At 40.3% G+C, this 23,928-nt stretch overlaps 2 protein-coding genes across 8 annotated transcripts in view; both read left to right on the top strand.

The window, feature by feature from the left end:
• Window positions 1-692: 692 nt before the first annotated feature.
• tram1 (translocation associated membrane protein 1) lies at window positions 693-8,232 on the top strand. Its single transcript, XM_085287265.1, has 11 exons — window positions 693-980; window positions 3,240-3,303; window positions 4,146-4,267; window positions 4,349-4,465; window positions 4,551-4,609; window positions 4,692-4,776; window positions 4,968-5,038; window positions 5,203-5,307; window positions 5,379-5,522; window positions 5,963-6,114; window positions 6,704-8,232. The coding sequence occupies exons 1-11, from the start codon at window positions 858-860 to the stop codon at window positions 6,772-6,774; spliced, it is 1,113 nt and encodes a 370-aa protein (XP_085143391.1). The 5' UTR covers window positions 693-857; the 3' UTR covers window positions 6,775-8,232.
• A 4,336-nt stretch (window positions 8,233-12,568) lies between these two features.
• ncoa2 (nuclear receptor coactivator 2) overlaps window positions 12,569-23,928 on the top strand; it is a 61,363-nt gene continuing 50,003 nt past the window's right edge. For 3 of the 7 annotated variants that reach the window (XM_085287258.1, XM_085287259.1, XM_085287256.1), the window contains exon 1: window positions 12,569-12,838. The gene's annotated coding sequence lies outside the window, so the exon portion shown is untranslated. Of the gene's footprint in view, window positions 12,839-12,912; window positions 13,508-23,928 lie in introns of those variants that run through there. The other 4 variants (XM_085287263.1, XM_085287262.1, XM_085287261.1 and 1 more) reach the window with 2 other exon arrangements.

Raw genomic sequence — 23,928 nt, 5'->3', positions numbered from 1 at the left:
TATGCAGTTAAAAAAATCTCATTAACATTAAAATGTCTTTTGTAAGAGTAAGTTGGCCAAGAGCACAGCAGAAATGGCAGCAAATATTACAATAGTTCTGTAAAAATATTTTAAGTGGGGATAAAGGACCGGATTGGTTATAATGTAAGTACAATAACACAGAGTTGTAAAGATACTTGAAAAACGGATAATTTTTTAATTCTCTATATAACCCCTTTGTAAACCCTGTTCACCGAAGTCTATTTACGAACATACGTAAAGATATTACACATAAAAAAATACACAGAAACACTGGAAATCAGTTTTTGGCAGACAATCACTTTTTGGCACAACACCGGTTCTCTAAAAAGAGAAATCCCATCACTACCCACTGAGTTTTCTTTCTTTCTTTCTTTTGACCAGTGTATATTTGCTCATAAATTGTGTTTTTCCCTATCCTTTAACAAAATGACATAAGAGTGCAAACTAATTCTCACTATCTACTTTATGAAGGTGTGGCTTGGTCCAGGTTATTTTTAGAGTAAATTAAGCAGCTGATATGATAGAAAATATTTTAAGGGAAGGCTTTCTCCAGCCACTAAACTCAGCTTACATCTTGTACTCCGAACCTCTAGGCAGCGACAGAGAGCCCCAGCTGTTACTCTCCTGTGCGTAAAGATGGCTCGTTGGTCAGGCGCACCAGCTCTATCCGTGGACCCTCCCACTAGTGGAAGAGTGACACGCCATTCAATTGCTGCCTGGCCCGCTGCATGTAGGAAACAGGAGGGAGCTTTGAGCACAAGGATATCTTACTATCAGGCAGGAGGAGGGAGAAAACCCGGCTACAGTGAAGCAAAAGTTGGACGAATCGCGTCGACATGGGGATCCGAAAAAAGACTAACAAGAATCCGCCGGTGCTGAGCCATGAGTTTGTCATCCAGAACCATGCAGATATTGTTTCCTGTGTTGCTATGGTGTTTCTCCTCGGCTTGATGTTTGAGGTGAGTCCACATGTTGAATGGCTTATTTTAAACTGTGGATCACTCGAGGGATGCTCGGCAGGAAAAGTGAGGGGGATTATCGCTAGAATGAATGCCGAATACTCCCAATCGGTTCTCATGAGAACTGACATGGCTGTCTGATCTATTCTTCACACTACTTCCTCTCGTAATCGAAACTTTTCCCCATCACGATGGCCTCGCGTTTGCGTTTCATTCCAGAGCGTTCTAACCTCACTCAACTGCTCTCGGGTAATGTTATTTACAGTGACTAAATATGAGGGTTTTTTTAAAGCGTCGTGGGAACTATTTCACTCACATCTGGCTGCTTTCCCACCTAAAATTCGACAAGCTATTTAAGAAAAAAAAAATCATCGACACTAAGGCCCGCGGATCGAGTATGCACGCAAAAAGAAAATCAAAAACAAAAGTATTTTTTTGCGATATGTTTTGCAGAAATTTCCCATCAAGCGGCAAGTTTGCATTGCAGCACTTTATCGAGCTCAGTGGTTACGGTGTTTGGCAACACTCTGGACTTGGGTTAGTTTGTATGTGTTACGTGGCAATCGCGCAGCGGTTCACACAGCGCTGTCATCACCGAAACCCGCTTTCTCCGTCACTCAAAGTTGTCACCGGAGCTGGGAGAGCGCTTCAGACGTGACCGGACACAGCGAGCTGACACACGGGATCGTGTCACACAGCACGGCAGTGTCTTAACGCGCTTCAATCTGCTCTGCTTTGAAGCAAATGTGCGTTAATGTCAAAGCGCGTTTCATCCAAGGCGGAAAAAAAGCACCACCGCTGCTGGTGTCCAGCCGGCCATAATTAAAACCGCTTCCTGTTTGTACTTTCCAAAGTAAAACTCCTGGGAACTACGTGCTGTTGGCAGCGTGGATGTTGAAAAGCGTGATATTTGCAGGAATTGTTAGATTTATCTGTGCTACTTTAGCTTTAGCTCTTTTTTTTCTTTGCTTTGAGATATTTATTTGTTGCAAGCCGGGTTGTCTTGCTGTGAAGGACTAATATGCAACTTCCAACTGATATCTCATTAGCTGCCTGCCTTGATTAAGTTATCTTTACTTTCAGTGAGGGTAAGGAGTTTGTTGCTCTACATAATTCACATTTAGTGTCATGCATTATCTCGTGTTCTTAAATTTTCTGACTAAAAATATTGTATACAAAAAAATACATAAGCAAAATGAAAGTAAAACAATTGGAAGGCATAGAAATGTCAAGTATTTGTACCTGTTGTTTTGCTTTCTGTTATAGTTTTCCCTCTTTAGGCCAGGAAAACAAATATCTCCACTATAAATATAACTATAACTGCACAAAATTAGTGGGACACAAAGGAAAAACTCTGACTTCTTGTATTAGTAAAAGCCTTTTTACTCATATGGACACGAGTATCTGGCCACCTACACACTGCACCTGCAGGAGCTTTTATGACATCCCATTATAAGTACATAGGTATTACATAATATGGAGTTGGTCCCCACCCCCCCTTCCTTTGCAGCTACGACAGTGTTCGCTCTTCTAGGAAGGAATTCCACAAGAGTTTGGAGTGTGTCTGTGGAAATTTTTGCCCTTTTATCCAGAAGAGCGTTGTGCTGAACGAGAGGCCCTCGCTCAAAGTCTTTCTTTCAAAGAGGTTTTTGTTTTTGTTTTTTTTAGATCAAGGTGGCACAGTCAAGTTCTTCCTAACCAAACGCATCCACCCGTTTTCCTTGCTTTATACACGGGGACACAGTTGTCCTGGAACAGAAAAACTCCTCCCCAAACTGTTCCCACAAACCTGGAAAAACCTAGAATTGTCCAAAATGGCTCGGTAAGATTTAAGATTCACTGGGGCTAAAGGGCCCAGGGGCCCCCAAAACAACCCCACAGCATTCAGTGATTAAAAGATAAGGGCCAGAATCTTTTGTCTATATGGTGTATAGCTTAATAAAAAGACTTTTACTAATATAAACTCTAAGTGTTTTTTTCCACTGTGTCTATTGTGCAGAAAAGTTGTGTTTATAGTGATGATATGTTTGCTTTCCTGGACCGAATAGGGAAAAGCATAACAGAGAAAGCAAACAGGTAAAAATACTGAATATCGGTAAGTTTGTGTTAAACATAACAGCATTAACGCAGGTGTGTTATATTACCACTATATTCATACACATCCTAAATGTATTATTTCAATTTTTAATAAGCATTTTGACTTGTATTTTGTACAATTGCTGTCTGACTGAGATTGACACGACTGCCTTTTGTCTGCAGGTCACCTCTAAGTTTGCAGTCTTCTTCATAACTGTCCAGTACAACGTCACCATATCAACAAATGGTAGGTTAACCAATGGTGTGTGGGGAGAACAGATGTTTCAGTGCAGTACTTTCTTTTACTTGCTGCATTCCTCTCATTTGGATTCTAAAGTGGCACTTACGCAGCCCTGCACAAACCCATTTCAGGGTTCTTCCCCCCCCCTGCTTCCGAGCTAAATTTAGTCTGCCTGATTTATAAAGTTCTCTTGTGGCAAGGTTGCGCCGGGCGAATATGGGCTAAGGTGTAATATAGGCCTCACAATCCGAGTCCTGCTCCTTTCAAGGTTAACAGAATCTCTGCCAGCTGACTTCAGATACCGACACTGCAGGACCTGTTCGTGCTGTGTGTGGTGTGCAGGCTTCCAGCTCGGTGATTCAGCTCTTATCTGCTGCACCTGACGACTTGCCGTATTCTGTAACTTATTTACAGCTCGAATCTCATGAGCCACATAGCATCCAGCGTCCTAATCTCTCTGCAGTGAGTGTTCTGAAACGATTTCAATGATGGCTGCTGTATTTTTGGATCGATTTCTTTGCGAGTTTCTGTAAATGATGACCAAAACCACTCAGTCCATCTAGAATACTTGCTGGGAACTGTGTTCACGTATCGGCTATATCTGTTTTTATGGACACTGAGCTCAAGGGTGCATGGAAATAAATGTAACTTTAGAAAACTAGAAGAGATTCAGCGTGTATATTAGTTCAAATACAGTCTCTTGCATTTTCAAAGCGGTGTAATTCTGCACAGCCGGGGCTCACTAATCCAAACATCTCACTCCAGGAAAGCGCACCTGACATTTTGGATGTGAATCAATCACAGATGGGTGTTGATTTTTCACTCTGCGTGACTTTTGTGTGCTGCAGAAGCACCAGAGGAGACTGCCGTGAACCACTTCCACCACGGGATCAAGGACTTGGCAACTATCTTCTTCTACATGCTGGTGGCTATCATAATGCATGCCATTATCCAGGAGTATGTGCTGGATGTAAGTGGGATAAAGACACGGAGTTAAGGTCATCTCTGTTAGAAACTGTTCTGTATTGTTCACTGCTGGTCATCTTTGCAGAAAATCAACAGGAAGAAGCACTTCTCCAAAACCAAACACAGCAAGTTCAATGAGTCCGGCCAGCTCAGCGCCTTCTACCTCTTCTCCTTTGGTTGGGGCACAAGCATCCTGCTCTCTGTACGTACAATAGCCAGCTGCCTTTGGTTTTTGTTTGCTTATGCCTGGCCCCATAAAACATACATAAAAGCTTGCTTGTTCTTAGGAAAACTTCCTGTCCAATCCAGTCAGCCTGTGGGAGGGTTATCCGCATACACTGATGCCGTAAGTTGTGATGCTGATTGTGGAAATTCATCAATCATTTGGAACGTTTCTAAGCTTTTTGTAATGTCTCGCTTTCTTTCAGATTCCAGATGAAATTCTACTACATCTGTCAGCTGGGCTACTGGCTGCATGCTCTACCAGAGCTGTATTTCCAAAAGACAAAGAAGGTAAGAGGACGTGCGGAGCCAGTCGCTTTGGGATGGGACGATGCGACGCAGTTTCCTGTTTGACTTCCACGGCCGAGCCGCATTGTTTCAAAGTCTCATCATCCTCTCGCTTAAATCACCATGTGCAGAGCCGCACTGCTGTAAATATTTTGACCATGTTTGGCCTCCCACCCTTTGTGTTTACTGTTTAGGAGGATATTCCACGCCAGCTTGTGTACATCTCCCTGTACCTGGTGCACATCGCTGGCGCCTACATTCTAAAGTAAGAAGCGCCCACTGTAGAAAGCCTTTAATTAAGTGTGTGAGTTGGTGTGGCTTGTGTTTGTACACTGCCCTTTAGGAGAAAGTTTGTGGTGTCCTTGTGGGGGTTTTTTCCTGTCATTTGTAATGAAAAACTCTCTAAAGATGTTTCTTTGTGTGTTACAGCCTGAACCGCCTGGGTCTGGTCCTCCTTGTGTGTCATTACTTTGTCGAGCTTCTGTTCCACATTTCCCGTCTGATCTACTTCAGCAATGAGAACAGGCAACTGGGGTGAGTTCACTATTAGGAGGTTTTAGATCGAAAGAGGGCAAAGCCTTAAAACTTGTCCTCTTGTTTTGCAGTTTCACCATTTGGGCGGTCTTGTTTGTCCTCGGACGGCTGCTCACCCTGTCCCTATCTGTCCTCACCGTGGGCTTTGGCCTCTCCACAGCTGAGAACCAAGGTTTCGATTGGGCCGCAGGAAACTTTAACGTCCTTTTTGTTCGGTAAGTGTTTCTGAGAGTAGAAACTGAAATATCTGAACTTGCAAACGGAGCTGAAATTAATTTCTTTTGCTCTGACAACCTTTTTTAAAATGTGTATTTCGTGGAGATTGAAGCTAAATTTCTTGATATTTTTTTTAAAAATTCATGTGCGGCAAATGCAAATTTGTAAGAAGCGCTCATAGACTGCTCACAGTGGAGACGTGAGGCCTTCTTTGTAGACCTTTAAGAGCATGTTGTATAGAGCTAAAATAAACCTACAGCAAGAACATTGTCATACAACAGGAAGTGCACTCCTGCGTCCATAAATGAGCATGACGCGCAACCACAATGCATCTTGTGCTAAGCAGATTAAACACTTCCTACTTTGTTTTTGTGTGCCGTTCCTACCAGTGTCTTGTGCGTAAGATAAAGTGCGATGCTTTTATCCCTCTCTCTACTAGGGTAACTGTCCTGGCTGCCATCTGCCTCACACAGGCCTTTATGATGTGGAAATTTATCAACTTTCAGCTGCGCCGGTGGAGAGAGCATGCCCAAGCTCAGACCTTGAAAAAGAAACAAGCTCCTTCCAAGAGCAAATCAAAGAAAGACAAAGGTGAGAGCACGAGCATGAATTAGCTCCCTATTTGCAAAAACATGGCTGGAGGTTCCTCTCCCAGGATTAATTAAGCTTACAACTTTCCATATTTAAAGCATAATATCTAGCTGTTTTTTTTGTGTGTGTGTAAATAATCCTTTCATGCCCTAGACTGGCTTGAATGTAACTCTACACCTTTCTTTCTTGGAGTATGTTCGGCTTTGTGGTGCATATGCAAATTAGTCCTCATCTCCAACTCCACCTACCCTTCTACCACTCACTTCCAGTGCCATCATCATAGGTGCTTGCATTCAGCTCAGCTTGGACTATGAAACTGTTCTGTAGTAAAATAGCGTGGGCAGTGTTTATGTACGATAAAAGGAATTGTAGTGGAAAACTGCCCTGAGTGCTCAGAGTAGAAAAGCACTATTTGAACACAGCTCTCATTCACACAGTGGGATCACCACAGTTGTTCTTTAAAATACACGATTAAATGTCTTTTATTTTTCAGTTTTTCAAATGACAAAACAGTACATAACTTAAAGGCTTGTCTGCTCTTTCACATTTTTGATCTCTCCTTTTTTTTTTTTTTTTTTTTTTTGTTTAGCCAACGGAGTAAATGGAGTTAACTCTCACCAAGCTGATTCACCAAGAGCCAGAAAAGAGAAATCCTCATAAAACATTCCTCTCAGCCCTTTCCATCGCCTCCCCACCTCAGAGAACTCTCCTCTCACTCTCTGTCCCCTCCTCACGTCCGGCCCAGCAGATCCTCCGGCTCCTTGATCTACGACACGCATCTTCAGCTCCCACACACGACTGACCTCCCAGCTGGACTTCAAGGACCAGAATGCAGCTTCGCGTCTCATCCAGCACACCGTCATTTCTGAATCTTTGCCCTGCTGTGCTATTGTGAATGAAAAGAAAACCAATTAAGAAAATAAACTATGAAAAAAAAAAAGAAAAAAAAAGACCTTTATTTAAGAAGTGCCTATTGATACGGAGCGTTTTTTGTACAGAGTGTAATTTTAAAATTTCAGGAATGATCACTGCAGTGTTTTAATGTTTCTCCCATTTTATCTTTTCATGCTTTTTCTAAATACTGTGTATTTCAACTCGTCTCTTCTTTTTTTTTTTTTCGTCTCCTTTTATTTATAACCGCTCGCTCTGCTCCTTTTCTTTGCCACTGACTCCTGCCCCTCTGTGGGGGGATTTTGCAGACACTATATGTGAATTTCCCTGTAATGTCTCTTGTTTTCCCCTAAGTGAGGGATGCGAAAAGGAAACAAAATCTTATCTTTGTCTTTCAGATTAAGACTGGGGTCACAAATCGACTCAAACTCAGTGTTTTCTCCATTTCGTTCTTCAGCGGACACCTATAGATGGAACGTAAGGTAGAATATGGAGAATTTTAAAGTCCCCTTATGAATAAGAATAAAGGTGAGTGTGCAAAAAGCATTCGAGGAAAACAGGAGACATCTTTGTGTAATAATGTAAGTAGATTCACGGTTCAGTATTGTGCAAAACTGCCAGCAAAGTAACCTGATGTAGCATTAAGTGTCAGAGTTCAGAACAGCTTTGTACTGAGATCATAAACTGTTGCGTTTGTATCTATAGTTCTAAGAAATAAACACGCCTTGTGTTTTAGCTTTGGATGAGATGACTTTCTAAGAGAGACGGAAAAGACTTAATCAGGCAATATGTCGGTTTAGTGAGTTTGAATCGCTGTCTTGTATGATCCTGCCTCATTTGCTGTTTAAGTGGAATTGTTTCCCTGTGTTTGTATGGCCTGCTTGAAAAATGTTCACATGAATGACTTGTTGTAAAAGCATGGACCGAGAATGAAACATAACTATGTTTTGTTTAGCTTTTAACACCCCCCTCCCCTCCCTTTACCCTACTATTCACTGTGCCATATGAGCCTGGTTGATATGCCTTTTATTTACATGCCATAAGATAAATTTGCAAAGCTACAGAGAGCAATCAAATACGTTTTCAAGTAGTTTCCCAGTTAACACCGGCCTGTTCCAAAAGATTAATCCGTTGGGTATGCAGTGGTTGCCTTTAAGCTGCATGTGGATTTCTGAACCTGTCCTGAGGGGTTATCTTGATAAAGGAATAAAATGTATTGAAAACAAATTCTCGGAGTTGTGACTTGTGTATTATTATCCGTGTACACATTTTAGTTTTTATTTGAAGAAAGAGGCACACAGTTGAGATAACTTAGATGAAGCCTGGTATTTAACGTTTGAATGCAATCACTTCTTACATAGACGCAACACCTGCTGGGAACCTGGAGTGAAAAATCAAGAATAGTTCATTTCACTGATATTTAATGCGAAGGGGGCAGTGTTACGACAAATTATGCCTCAACACTGTATGAAGCTTTTATTTTAGACGCCGAAATTAAGATCTCTAATTGTTTCACTATACAAGTTAAAAGGGGGCTTTGTGTTTGTCGTGATTTTCTGTCACGTAGGTATGTGCAGTTGTGGTAAGAAGATGACATCCACTCACTATGGGTGTGAATTTCATGGTAATTTGGGGATTTTAATGATTTCTTTTAAATGTTTTTGGTTTGTTTTCCCAGGATTGGACAATTCAACGACATAAGTGGCTTCAAAAAACAAAACAAAAAAAACACACAAGAACTGGGTGCACAAGTTAAAATTTATTTTGGATTTTCTATAATCCGCATTGTCAAAAGTATATTTACATACAGCCCCACTAATTTTTGGTTAAGTGTCTTTTAGCAAGTTGGACCACAACCATATACTTTTAGTAGCCATCACAAGCTTCTGGCATAATTCTGGCTGGATATTTGACCGCTCTTCTTGGCACAATTGGTAGCATTTATTTCAATTGGTTGGTTTCCTGGTACAGACCAGACTTTGAAGCATAGCCCACAAACTTTCAATAGGGTTGAGGTCAGGGTTTGGGAAGGTCGTTGTAGAAGTACAATGTTAGCCTGCTTTATTCGTTCCAGAACAACTTTTGATGTGTGCTGTTGGATCATTGTCCTGTTGGAATACCCAGCTGTGTCCATTTTTCAAACATCTAGCTTTTGACTTGAGGTAAATTAGAAGAATTGGGAGGTAGTCCCCCTTCTTCATTATTCCATCCACTTTGTTCGATGTACCACTACCACTTGTACCAAACCAGACCCAGAGCACGATGTTATCACCACTGTGCCTGACAGTTGGTACAGTGTTCTTAGGGTTTGAAAGCGTCACCTTTACTACTCCAAATGTACCTCTTGTCATTGTGGCAAAATAACTCAATCTTTATCTTGTATGGCCATAAAACATTTGGTAGACTTGCAAATTTAAGTCAAGCTTGAAGGTGCTGATTTTGGAGCACAGGCTTCTTTCTTGGTCAGCTCCCTTTTAGCCCATTTTAATGTAAAACTTGATTCACCAATGGATAGCGGCACTGGTATTCTAGCAGTTTCCAGTTCATGGCAGATTTGACCCTTGGTGGTTCATGGTGGTGATTGTTCCTGAACATCATGAACAATTTCCTCTTATCTGAGGGTGATAATTTGGGTCTTCCTACAGACCATGACATTGGTATGTCCAAATAACTTGTATTTATGTACAGTTGTTTGAGCCAAAAATAAAGCTACAATTTTCGTTCTTGGATGTTCACTGAGGCAACTGGACATTCCTATTGTTCGGAGTATTGATCAATCCAACAACTTCTGTCAAACAAATTAATTTTTGTGCTGGCAAAGAGAATTAACCTGTTATAGTCAATCACGATCACTAACGGGAAGTTAATAGGTCTTGGCCTCAAAGAAATCATTAAAAGCCCATAACTACTATAATGTTCATGCCCATCACGAGTGGATGTCAGCTTCTGACAACAACTAGTTATATGACAGAAAATTATGGACAACATGAGACCCCTCAAAACCTATATAATAAAAAAAGGTGTAAATTAATCTACAACTGAATACAAGACAGGAATGACTTATTTTACCACTCAAACAGCCAGTTTCAAGCTATACATCCAATGCTCTTCATACAGTTAAAACCACATGCCAGCCTTTTTGGTTTGTAGTTTCATACACAGGTAACGAAAAGCAATGTGTTTATCCCTACTGTAACTGATGCAGTCTTTGATGCCTAAAATCTGGGATATGGTCACTTTATGATTTATATATAGGAAATAGCTTTGCCTTCTTTTAATAGTTTTTCTCAAAAAAAAAAAAAAAATTAAAAAAAAAAATAAATATATATATATATATTTATTTATTTATTTTTGTTATATATATATATATATATATATATATATATATATATATATATATATATATATATATATATATATATATAATATATATATATATATATGTAGGCCACACACACGAAGCTATTTGCAGCTCAGGTATTTTGTTTGATCTAATTCAGATTCTCACCCTTTATATCCTGGCCAGTCAATTTTAGATTGATTTTTTTTTAATGCAAAATTGATTCCAAAGAGATTGTAAGTAAAATCTGTATAAAGCTACACAGATTCACACACACTTTTGGGACGTCTTCTAAATTACGCGGATAAACAGTAAATCTATTTCTATTGATTTCACTGCTCAGGGTTGGTCTCATTAAATATCTCTGTTAGTGAGCATGATGTGAACATGATTGTTGTATCTTCTCTGTTGGCGAGAGTGTGCATTCTTTCGAGGTGGAAGGATTCTCTGCGCCCAACATCTGGCTAGTAGATTAGAGGGGTTATATGTTATATTCATCTAGAAAGAAAAGATCAGGTACACCATCAGAAGAGCTGCTGGGAAAGTCTAGGTTACCTGGCAACCATTCATATCCTTTGTTGAAAGCATTGCAGCTGTTGTTATTAAATAATAATTAAATAATTTCCCCCAGGGATCAATAAAGTATTCTGATTCTGATTCTGATTCTGATTAACACATAAAATGACGATTATTTTTTATATATATGATTGAGTAAGTATGCTAACGATGTCTGACTATGTCAAGGACATGTGAGAGAGTGGAAGACGGCGCTGGGTATCATGGCATGCCATCTCTCGCTTCTCTTGGTTCTGAAATATTTATGTTACCAGTTTTTAAGTTGTATTTTTTTCTGTATAGTTTTATTTATTTATATATATTTTTTATCTTCAAATAGCTGCTTCATAAATAAAGTGATTATTATTATTATTATTATTATTATTATTATTATTATTATTATTATTATTATTATTGACATAATCAAACGGGTGGTAAAGGCCTGATTGTTTTTAAATAAAATATAATATTTAATAAATTGTAATAAGAAAAATCTAGGAAAAATAGTAAGGGCACCATAGTTATACCATAGTAATTACAATGTCTTTTGTTTTGTTTTATATATACATCACATGCCATATCTTTGAAGAAAGTTTCTTTTTTGACATTATTACAGAGTTACAGCAGCTTCACCAAGTACCACAAAGCAGTTGTTTCGTACTCCAAAAAAAAAAAAAAAAAAAAAAAAAAAAAATCGACTTCAGTGTGCTTTCTGTGTAACATTCACATTCCGATGAAAGCGAGTGGAGCAGCCAGGGTTCAAACCACCAACCTTGCAGTCAGTACATGATCTGCTCTAACCTCCTGAGCCACAACTGCCCTCTATATGTTAACTTCATTGAACTTGATTTGCAACATAAGAATGAAAAGGTTTGCAAGTCACACAAGGTAAAAATTCTAAGGTTGTAATTTTCAATTTCCATGTATTTCAAATAGGGTTAAAGGTCTCCGAGGGATTTCCATTCTAAGCCTAATTTTTCAGCTTTGCACCACTGGGAGGTGATGTTGTACAACTTTTAAATGTAAAGAAAACGCCTGCTTGCTCATTTGATCCACAGATAGTTGACCAGACAGTAAATCAAGGTAGCCAGATAAGCTGGAAACGCCTTGTCACATTTCCTAGGTTTTTAAAGCCCCTTTAGTATTTTTAAAGGTCCCTTTCGTTAAATAGCCACCAAAGTGGAATAGTGTGGTGAATAATCATGGCCTTGCTGTACATTTCCCTCATGCATTTACTGTATCTGACGAGTGTAATAGCGATTTTTAAACTAGGGTTAACCAGGACAGACCGAAATTGCACTTTTAGGGCTGTGGTTGAAGGGAAGCCCAACACTGCTTTCACCAGGCGTTTTATTCAAGGCACAGTGCTTACACACATCATTTATAGGCACACATAAATCTTTATGACCTTACATGTACACACATCTTGACGAGCCATTTCACCACAGCTCTGGGGATATTTTCTAAATATATACATAAAAATGCACTTGTTTCCTGTGTGAACCTGGAGTTGGGGAGTTGCTCGATCCGCGCATAAAAGTACAACACATTTTTGAAATATTATTGACACTGACGTGGCACAGTGGCGCGTCAAAGTAACTGCTTGTCAGATAAAATGTTGCCAAATCCGACGCCGATCAATCAAACTGCAAGTGGCCGGGTCATCGTGACAGGTAAATCGCCGTAGGACTGCTCACGAGTCCCCCGGTCGTAACCGAGCTCATAGCGCTGTGGAGCCCCAGTGATGTGGTGTGGCGTGTGTGTGGGGGGAGGATAGGATCGCTACCAGCCAGATAAACACTCGGCATTGGTTTGCAGAGCAGGAGTAACATGGCGGCACAGTTAGCCAGCAGAAATGTTGTTTCACTATCGCGAAGGTCAGAGCTGCTTCGGATAAGCGGAATTTAACAGCGAGGACACGGCCAAAAGTGTTAAATCGTAAGTAGCCACACGCTTTTGTGCTCCTTGTCGAGACGCGGCTTGGTGTTTTTGTTTTTGTTTTCTATGTTTTTTTTTGTGTGTGAAATCCGCTGAGCAGGAGCGAGAGGCTCTTCAAATCTCGGTTGTGTCTTGTCTGTCTGGCACAGGCTCTCGCTTCGGCGTTAGCTTAAATTAGCAAGCGCTAGCTGCTTGGCTAAGCTCGCCGCCTGTATCGGTGGTGTTTTCTGCAGCAAACTTAATTAGACGACACGGGCAAAAAGCGAGCCTTGAAGCGGGGAGTTACTGCAGCGTACGCGCTCCGCTTTTTATTCGGCGGTGGCCGCATGTGAAATGGGCAAAAAGTGAAAATGCGAAGTGCACAACACTTTCATGTGTCATTGTGTGTGTGTGTGTGTGTGTGTCTGTTTTTTTTTTTTTTGTGCTGAGTGAGCTAGAGACCGTGCCTACAACACCGGACGAAGTTCGCCAGGGTAAGCAGGAGCCCAGTTAGCATGCTAACGATGTAGCCGCACAGGCTGGAGTCCCTTTTTTTTAATGTTTTCCTTCTTTTTTTAACGTTGTTGTCAGAAAACGTGAGTCAGGACAGTTCCCATCACCATGTGCTTGAGCGGGCTGTTGTTGTTTGTTGTTGTACTATCCAAGCCTCATTACTACTTGACACATTAGGTAAGTTGGCGATTCCCCCCCTTTCTCTAGGGAGCATAGACTACTTTTTTGTTTTGTTGTTGCTGGTTTTCATTTCTTTTTTTCTTTTTTTTTTCTGAACTAATGTTTCTCCTGTGTTTGACGGTACTACTCGTGGACTTGGTTACAGCAGTCAGAATCAGCGCTTTGTAACTGTAACTTTGTAGCAGTTTAAGTCAGTGTCAAAGTTGCCCATGGACACATGGTCACATGACACGAGCACAGATTGGAGGGGTTTTTTTTTTGTAGTGTATTTTGGCCTTGCTTTAAAAGGGTAAAATTGCCATGGATTCACACATGCACCAGTCGCATGTTGGTGGAGGAAGGAACTTAATCTGGAATACAGTTTTAGGCATTAATGCAGTGTGTGTGTGTGTGTGTGTGTGTGTGTGTGTGGTGGGTCTGCTTGTGTGTTGCATTGTTGTGCCTGTGTTGAAGGAGTGCAGCACTCTCCTTTTTAAGGGCCCCTCTTGCATGACTGATTCTGGACTATACAGACAACACAGCTTGTGCCATTTCAATGTCTGTCAACTGTTCTCTCAGTAATGCTGCAGGAGCGCATCCCGTGGAACCAGTTGAGCAGTTTCTGTTGCATCCCTCTCCCCACCTGATGGTGCACAGGGCTTGTCACATCACCAATACGAGATTTAACATGACATGCTGTCCAGCTGCAGGTTTGACTGTGGCTTCACTGCTTATATGGAAATGGGATGAGATGGGAGTCTGTCAGATCTCACAGTAGTCATATGCAAATTCTGGAGAAGATGTAACAGACAGAAAAGTGTATGTGTGCTGCTGTGCATGTATGTCTGCATGCATCTTGTAATCATACATCTGAAGTATGACCAGAGGAATATGCAAAAAGTGTATTTCTTTAACTTATTGTGGGGTTTTTTTTCAACCCCCCCATCCATGTATGCATGTGTTGTGTGTAAACCGCTTTGAAAGTATCCCTCTTTGCAAGCCTGAACAGCATTTAATCTCCAAGGCATAGAAGTTGTTGACTTTGTAGTTTGCACAGAAAGAAAATTGTTCAGGTATTTCAGTGTGTGGTGGATCGAGGCAGATTAAACTGTTCGTCCTTGTGAGAAAGTAAAGATGTCCTCCTGAGCTGACCCGATTTAAATTTTCAGGCTGTATTAGATAAGGGGTGTGGATCTCTTGTATGACGTGTATGTGACAGCCCACTACTGGTTAAAGGAATGCAGTCCTATTCAGAGGCAAACCTGCTTTCCAGCGCTGTTGTTAGATGCCTGTATGCTTTTTGTCTAGTTTAAAAGAGGAGACATACTAGACTACTGAAGAAAGGGGGGGGGTGAGAAAAAAGGAAAATATTTTTGTATAGCTTTCACTGAACAGAGTGAAAGAATGACTGCTGGGATTCACACAAGCATGTAAGCAAGTATGTGGATGTTTATACAAGGATAACTGGGTGGAAGTTTTCTCACACTCACTTGGCACTATTTGTGCGATGGGCGTTTCCTAAAAGGAGAACTCAGCCTGAGCGCATTGTAAACTGCAGCTCCAGCAACAGGTGTGTGGCACAGACGTGCTGGTCACGTCACATGATTCAGAATCTAGCCTTTCTCCTGCATACTTGCTTTCTTTTTGTTGTCTCACTTGGTGACAGACTTTTTGTATATTGCCCTTAAGGTCCTTGTGGCGTCCTACTGCCTGTTAACCGTGTGTTCATAATTTCCTAAATCAAGCCAATATGTTGCTGTGAACTTGGAGATAAGCCCCTCCTAATATACGTGCTGACTTTTGTCCTATTGTGAGTTGCTTTGTGTCACACGAAGTGATACTGTATTAGCTTGACCTTTGTTCTGCTGCATTTGTGTTGCCAATTCTTGGCTTTTTATTTTTTATTATTCCATTATCACAGCTGGACTAATATCTAGCCCCAGTAATGGGTCTATTTTGGATTTCAGTGCAATTATAGAATTGCATGCAACTTGTGTGTTTAGTGATTTGTACAGACTTTCATTCAAAATGTCATCTTTGGCTGTGAATGAATATAACTGAATTTTAGGGAATTTAATATTTGTCAGGCAAAGCAGGGCATATGAAGACAACTTTGACAGTGGTAAAGGAATGATCGATTTATTTATTTAGATACAGGGTGTATCAAAAAGTATAAAACAATTTCAAAGTGCTTTAAATCAGTGGGTGTTCACGGGTTAGCCTTTGAAACACGTACTGTTGAGAAAGAGGGGATTTGTGAGTTTCACGTGGTTGCTGGTAGGTAGCAGTGGCTGCAGTGATGCCAGATGTGCTTGGAAAACATGTGAAAATTGAAAGTTTTGTATGTAAAACTGTATATTTAGCCATATTTTTTACAACTTACTGCAAGCTTATGTGTCTGTTACTTTGAAAAATATAGTCTTTTGAAACCAGATTATTATTTTTTTGATACACATTGTTTTTATTGACCGATAAGTTGGCAAGCTAAGTTTTCCATTAACCTGTAAAGAAAATCCTCCCACAGCACTATAAACAGTTTTGTTAGTGTGGTCTCAGCTCGTTTTCAGTTTTATTTTATTTCATCTTACTTTATTTGTACAGTGTGAATAACTATACCACATGCGCAGGTGAATTCCTAAATCATAAGCTTCCTGTAATCTTTGTCCATTGGTATTTGAAAGGAGAGGTAGCACTCAGATGCTGGCAAAATTACTGCTTCGCATTTTAGGGGATGGAAGATTGTAATTCAGTATGATCAATTAAGCTAAACAATCGCATAAATTCTTAACTAAACTTTGAGAGCCATGCAGCAAAGAGAGATGTGTCAACATGGCACCCTGACATGTGTTCAGACAAATGTGTTTTTAACAAGAGAGGGGAAAGACAGCACTAGCATCAACAGGTTCTGATTGACGCTGCATTGGACACACAGAAACTAGTTATTGGTACATTAACGTTTATCTTAGCAAATCTGTATATTTTAGACTTGTAACCAAAGTTCTATTCAAATAACAGTTAGTTTTAGTAAAATAAACAGTGACTGACGACTCGTGTCTAGGATTCGAAACCCAGTTGCAGTCGATGACTTATTGAGTTATTAATATGATCTGTTGACAGTAATCACTTGTATATGTTTTGGTAAGATTGTTAAGAGGTAGTTGTAAGCTGCTTTCTAGTTCGAGTTTACAGTTTTTAATTGTAGTTGGTTTCTTTAGTCTTCTTGGAGAGTTAACTGATGGTCACTGGGGTTGTTGGTTGCCTAAAAAAGGAATTTCAAAAGGAAAATTATGCAGAACTTGGATCTCCCTCCAGGGAAAGCCTTGCTGGAGAAATCAGCCTTGTCATATGGCAGACCTTCCCAAAGTGTGGGGCCCGTCCCTAGGGGGGCGCAGAGCCATTGCAGGGGGGCGCGGTATGAAGGGGGGGCTTGGACACTGCTAGCACGGGGTTCCCACACAAACGTAAAGCAGGAGATGAAGCATCGCTGAATATGTTTCCAAACCAACCTCATTCTAAGCCACAGACTAGAAAATATGGTGAAGCATATCTGCCCTTTGATTTCACCGGCACAAGTGCCGAGGTAGGTCTCCCCTGCATAATTGGCTTTCCCTTCGTCGGGAGTAGCGCTGGGCTCTTCAAATCACGGACAAACAGTATCCCACATTCTTGATTTTTAGTTCACAAACACTTCTCATAATGACTAACTACTCCTGACATTTTGGAGATGTTAGCTCTTTATACAGTAAAAGTACAGCGGGATACATATAATATCAGGCTGATCCTGCCACAATTTGTTCCCCCGGTTCAAATCCCGGACAAACAGTATCCCACAGCTGTTTATGTGTTTAAACCCATTTTGCACAGAGAGACATTTTTGGAAAAATGTATTGACAGCAATGTTGAATATTATTACACAGGAAAAAAACAACTACACGTAAAATAATCACACCATGATGCCTCTGCCTTTCTAAATGGAGGGACAGTAACTGTGTGTGTATGTAAGCGTGTAAAAACTGAAGATAGTCAGATTAACAGTATTTCGTCTCTATCTGCCATTCTGCAATTCATCTCATGTAAACAATAACGTGGCGCACAGCGTGACGTGAAAAAAGGCACATACCTTTGACGTTGCATGACGAACTCTGTATTCCTCGTCCACACCTAAACGCAAAAAAGGAGTTTTAAAAAAAAAATGCAGTTTTCGGTGATTCGAAACGCCGTTTACGTGTGGACGAAACAGCTGCGTTTTCCAAAATACCCGTGTAGGTGCGGACGTAGCGTAACAGAGTTAGTAGTTTATTTTATTACTACCTGTAATTTATTGCAGATTACTTGTATTTGCTTAATTGTTTACTAAATGTTTGAGGTGTGAAATAAACCGCAATGGAGCAAAATAGGGGTGTGTGTGGTTGGAGGATGTGTTTGTGCGTGTGCGAACATTATTCTTGTAAAACAAAGGGGGACCTAGCAAAAAAAGTTTGAGAACCACTGTCATATGGTACCTCTGTGACCCATGAGCAATCTGGTGAACAATGATAATGCTGGGTTAATTTTAACACACAAGTATTTAAACAATGACATCAGAAGCCTTTTTAACCATGTCACATTTTAGCGGTGAACAAAACTACTCCTCTTGTTACTACACACAGTTGCTAACATTGTTAAGCTGACTCATTTGAACCAGGCTGGAAGATGACATCCATGTGTCTGCTGCTTAGCACAGTCCGCTCTGACCACCACCACAGACCTCTGACTTACTTGAGGGCTTTAATGTTTTAAAGACAACAGCTAACACTCACAGTTGTGCAGCTTCATATTTATGAGAATGTTGAAATGTATCGCTGGTCTGTTTTCAAGTGTGCACATTTAATTCAGTGTGTTTCTTTGCTTTTAACAGAGTTTACAGTGACCACTGGGGAATTATTACCTTAAAGTGGCTCTTGTTTGTAGGTAGGTTAGATGTACCAGATTTACCTATGCTGTGTTATCTATCCATCACATGCTGTGAGTGTTTTCTTGACATGGTGCACCCCTCCCCTTGGTATCTATATGCCTTGTCTTGCTGGGCATCTCACCCTGCTGTCTCTGCGTTTGTGTTGTCATGGAAACAGCAATGTGACAGGTCCTGGGTGGGCGTGAGGGATGAGCTGTGGGGTAATGGCCAGGTTTTTACAGCAGAGGGAGAGAAGAGGGTGTAACGGCAGAGGAGAGGTATCTGAAGCAAGGCCGAGATGATTGGTGAAAAAGCTGTGAGGGCTTTGACGCCAAGAGGAGAAGTGTGTGTGGGGGGGGAGAATTTATCCCCTCTGTGCTTCAAGACTGTTTTCATTGTGTTATTAAATGAACTCAAATCAATCATCTCATCTATTTGCGATGTAGAGTGGAAAGAGAAACCACATTGGATATGGTTTCTCTTTTTAGTTAAACTGCTTGTGGGCTTTCTAGAAAGTTCTGAAGATGCTTTCTCATCATATATTGTCAGATAAGTTGATATACAGGATTGGAACTGATCTATTGGACAATTATGTTAATTTTTTTTAATGCATATGTCCTTGTACTATGTCACGCGTCAGTACAATTTGGCTAGAAGGCTAGCTACATAGCGTTGAAAGAGCTAACAACAAAGGGTCTCCAGTATGGAGGCATTAAAGGTTCACTTTGCCAACAAGTTCTCTTTGTTTGTGCTAATTTGTGTCAAAATTTTGATTTAACAGCAAACTATGGGCAAGTCCTTTGACAATGTCGCTACTGTCAGTTTCGCTCTCATTTTTTCAGTTTCTGTGTGTCCTTCCTTCCCGTGACGAATACTGGATATTAATTTCAGTTCACTTTTATTTATATAGAGCTCATTCACAACAGATGTCAAGGTGCTTCATGAGGGAGTGAAGGAAATTCTACAGTTTGAAAATCAGACTTGTCTTATTAGCAAGTAATTGGCAACTGTAGGAAGGAAGAACTCCCCTGTTTGTTTTGTTTGTTTGTTTTTTAACTAGAGCTGGGCGATATGAGATTTTTTCATATCACGATATGTTTTTTTCATTTCAGGCGATAACGATATCTATCACGATATAAGCCAAATAACTATATTTGTAAGATTTAAATGTGCCGTTGCTCACAAGTAAAATGTGAAATAATCAGCAGCTTGTTTTTATTTAAATATTTATTTCCCATAATAAGTTCAACAGGGTAGATGTACTTAAGGAACATGAGACTTTTTCAGATAAATAAAGGCAAATATTGCAAACTACACAAAAGGCAGCCACTAAAGCGTTTAAGTTTCAAAATAGAACAAACGAAACAGACTAAATTGTCAATTCCACTTAGAAACAAAATATTAATTCTAAAAATAAATCTTAGTTTGTTTTACAGAAGAACAGACAAAACTGACTAACTTTTGTCAATATCAAATAAACTGAGAACTAAAAGGAAATTCTCAATCTCTCCTTGTTGTATAGCTGAGCTTTTCAAACAGTTTTAACAGTTACTTTAGTCTGACAAAAGCCGAATGACGAATTAGCGCTTCCAGTCAGAGACTGAGGCTACGTCCACACGTACACGGGTATTTTTGAAAACGGAGATTTTCCGTTTTCGTTTTAAAAAATAATCCCGTCCACACATAAAGGCAGAAATGAAGGAAAACGCTGCTATGAACATGCCAAAGCAGCAGGTGGCGCTAGATTCCTAACCGTGCCGAAATGTTGGCCAATCAGAAGTCTAGAAGCCTCGGTGGGAAAAAGTAAACAAAGCTGCGGCATAGAAGCAGAACCGAGTCGTATGTGTGGAGGGACAGTAACTGTGTGTATATGTAAGCATTTAAACACTGCAGAGAGTAGAATTAACAGTAACAGTATTGTAGAAATTCATTTCACCGAAACAATAACGTGGCGCACAGTGTGACGCATGCACCAGTTTATTGTATTTCCAGACTTGCTTTCGGCACAATTTACAGTGCACGCTACTCTGTTTTTGTCAGACTTGAAATAGCCGAAATACCTTCACACTACGGAACTTCTATGGCTCTTCCGTTCGACAATCTCTCCTGCATTGGAACCATCATCTGTTTTCTCTTCGGTCACGCTCGGTTGATTTTTCTAGTCGGCACACTCATTTCCTCCATTACCCGCTGGCTCCATTACCCGCTGGCTGCTTCCCAAACAAACACACGTGCGGCTTGGCACTTGTGCTGTACGTAACAAGTCACGTGGACGTGACGCTGCGCTACTTAATTTGGATTGGCTGACCTTTTTTTTTTTTTTTGAGGACAAGAGCGGCGAAGTCTATCGCGATAGCTTAATTTCTCTATCGAGTAAAAGTTATATCGCGATACGTTATCGTTCTATCGCCCAGCTCTATTTTTAACCAAGAAATCTTTAGGCCAGCTTCAATGATTAGATTGGGACTGTATTATTCCGTAAACAGAGCAAAGGTAGCTGTGCTGATATCAGGACTCTAGAAGTTTAATTCTGAGGTTAGAGTTACAACTTGTGCCTTAAGCGTGCTCAGTATTTGGCATTCAAGGACACCAGTCTGTGCTAAATAATGAGTATGTCAGTTTAATGTAATATTTCAGAACATTTAAGCTCAGTAAGTAAATGTTATTAATCTTGCATTTAATCATAATAAGGGCGGGCTATTTCTCTGTGGCATTTAGCTTATGAAACACCTGCACTGTTAAGGGTGTACTCCTGGCTTAAGATGGGCCTTTGATGTAATTGTGATACATCAACTTGCAGTCTGTGTAGCCTTATTTGGACATCAGTGCATTTTCCTTTTATGACCTTTAGTGAAACTATTTAAACAGATGAAATCTCATTTAGCAGATCTGTTTTAAAAAAAAATACTACAAATGCTGGTGATTTTCCTCTTCTGGGGGTGCTTCTGTGCAGGAGAAACCCTGCGAGATGTTTGAGAATGTTTTGACATTAAGGTTTTAAAAACATCAACACACAAAGATTGACTCATGCCCTACTCCCATGGAGACTCCACCAGGCCTCTCGGGATGGTGATGCTCACAGACAATCCAATGATTTCAACATTCTGCGCTCCTCCACTTATGTAGGTCAGCCACAGCAAAGTGCATATTGATCTCTTAAGCTAAATGATATTGTGATATCTACTGCTTATTGAGAAGAAGGTGCCCTTAGCCTGTTTGGCTTTACCAGAGGAGACAGCAGAGGTCACATGTCTGTGTGGCTGTTCTTCTGCTGCTGTTTGCCCTTTTGTTTGTTAACCTGGTATGGCTCAGCTGTACAATACTGTAGATCTAACAATGTGTAAGGTGCTCATTATTATTTTAGAGGAGCTCCTTCCACAGTCATCGCTAGTGTAATGGAAAGATTACTTAAATAAAACTAAATGTCTAAATAAATAGACATTCATGGAGAGCTTTATGATAAAGGGAGCTTGGCGTTTTCTAATTTGATGCATGACAGGATGTAGTGAGTTGTAGATAAGGGTCTTTGAGTATGCTGTCTTAATTTGTGTGAGTGGGTGAATTGCCTTTTTCCTCTGCCACAATGTGTTTGTGGCTCTGGGTGCTAGCATGTGGTTGGCATCTTTCCCACTGCCCAGGATGGAATCCTTGGCACTGAAGGAGGGAGAGAAAACTTGGATTGAGCAAGCTGCCTGCTGGAGTTGGGTGGGTGGTCCAAAAATATGCAGTGTGAATTGGTCTTGAGAAAGCCATGCATTCACTCTTGTTCTAGGACAGAGGTAAACGCCGCACTTCCACCGCCATCACAGGCCGAGCTAGGGTGGCAGGGAATGATGTGCAGAGCAGCAGCATTTCTCACCCGCTTGTCATAAAGCCAGAGGAATGCGGGGATTGAGTTTCAGGCTTTTCACTTCTGTGCACATTGTGAGAGTCAAACTCTGACCAGTGCGGTTTCTCCTAACCCTCCCATCTCTCTCATCTCTCTGTCGACCTCTTTCTGCTGACTCAGCAGCGTTTCGTCAGTGACCTATAATGTGGTTTTGCGTGCTTTGTCTTTACTGCTTTCCGTGGGCATGGGAATCTCCTTAGCCAACCTGTGTTTTCAATCTGGACTAGAGTTTAGGTATAAAGCAGAAGTACTGTAACCAAATAACAACAGCACTTCAGCTGTTGGGCTTTTATATAATTGAGGAAATAATTAACAAGAATTTGCTGAACTAATCTGCTTCGATTATGATAAGTGTAAAGTAAAAATTGAAAGATTTATTTTTTGTTGTTGTTGAATGTAGAAGAGAGCTTGTGATGAGACCAAACAGCAGATGGGTTTGAGCATAGTCAAAAAATTTGTCTGACTGCTCAAATTATTTCAGCTCTCAATCTAAATCTACTACATGCGGAAGGAGAGAGTAGTAAAAATAAAGCAACACGTATGTTGAGTTTTTCCTCTGTGATGTTTCACTTATGAGTGTTTTTTTTTTTTTTTTTACACAAAACCATCTTTTTTTTCTAGATGTTAAGTTTAACAGGCTCACATCATGCAAATACTGACAGCGAGGCTGACAGCCTTAGAGATGTAAACTTAAGTCTTTGTTCAGAGTACTGAAAGTATGCATGCATACCACCATGCAAAAGTGTGGCTCTGACATTTGATTTTGGTAAACAGTGGAGTTTTACCACCTAAGATACAGACGAGAACAATTTTAGGCTAAAGAGATGCAACTTGCTTGTAGGATAAATGCCTGGTTTGGGTTAGCTGTTTGGTAACCTTAACCCATCCAATTCCTACGTCAAAAAACCAAGGTGCAGTTAAAGCCCACACACATCCTTAAAGGCCAGCTCTTATAGTGGCCTTAAGCTGGAACCTGGTTTTGTTTTTGCGAATTTTATAACATTTAAGTGCCTGTTTTTCACAAAAATCTCTAGTCCGGATTTAAGCAAAAAAAAAAAAAATAGTAATTGAAATTCACATGTGCAAGCATTCAAATGCTTAATAACTTAATAAAATGTTTTCTTTCCTGTCAGAACTGTCAGATATTTGTCGCTCGTGTTTGTATGTGAGTGTGCATGTGTTTGTTTGCATGTTAACGTGCTACCATTCATGCCTGAACTCTAGAGATTTGTGGTTTTGGCACCTGAAGATGTGGGCTGTCAAAACAAAACTCCCTCCCATCTCATCTGGCAGTGGAGTTCAAAACAAAGGCCCTCGCTGGAGAGGAGATTACACAGGAGAGGCTGAGCACTGATGCTACGCCGTGGAAGCCAACTGACAGTATCTTAATTTAACAACTCTTCTAGTGGGGAGAGCTTTCTTTGGTATTAAAAGCAGTGCTGACAGGAAATAATTTCGTATCCTCATAAACTGAATATTTAAATAATATATCACTAATGTTTGGAAAGTTGCCTGGCACTTCAACTTCTTTTTTTCTCATTCCATTTTTTTAAATCAAAAATGTACTTACTTTTTCTTTGGTTATTTAAGAAATTAACCAACAGAGACAAAAAAGAC

The sequence above is a fragment of the Mchenga conophoros genome, linkage group LG9, assembly GCF_057382185.1.
Source record: "Mchenga conophoros isolate Kocher_MC1m ecotype Shallow Benthic linkage group LG9, M_conophoros_male_GT1.1, whole genome shotgun sequence".
Classification (NCBI taxonomy): Eukaryota; Metazoa; Chordata; class Actinopteri; order Cichliformes; family Cichlidae; genus Mchenga; species Mchenga conophoros.
Note: the sequence above shows the minus strand (reverse complement) of the source record. Positions and strands in the feature narration are given on the sequence as shown.

Bases quoted from the DNA above. Each gene is read 5' to 3' on its own strand.
- tram1 (XM_085287265.1), top strand. From the start codon at position 858: ATGGGGATCCGAAAAAAGACTAACAAGAATCCGCCGGTGCTGAGCCAT. The intron at 4,466-4,550 runs GTACGTACAATA...GCTTGTTCTTAG, and splicing joins GCACAAGCATCCTGCTCTCT to GAAAACTTCCTGTCCAATCC. The intron at 5,039-5,202 runs GTAAGAAGCGCC...TGTGTGTTACAG, and splicing joins GCTGGCGCCTACATTCTAAA to CCTGAACCGCCTGGGTCTGG.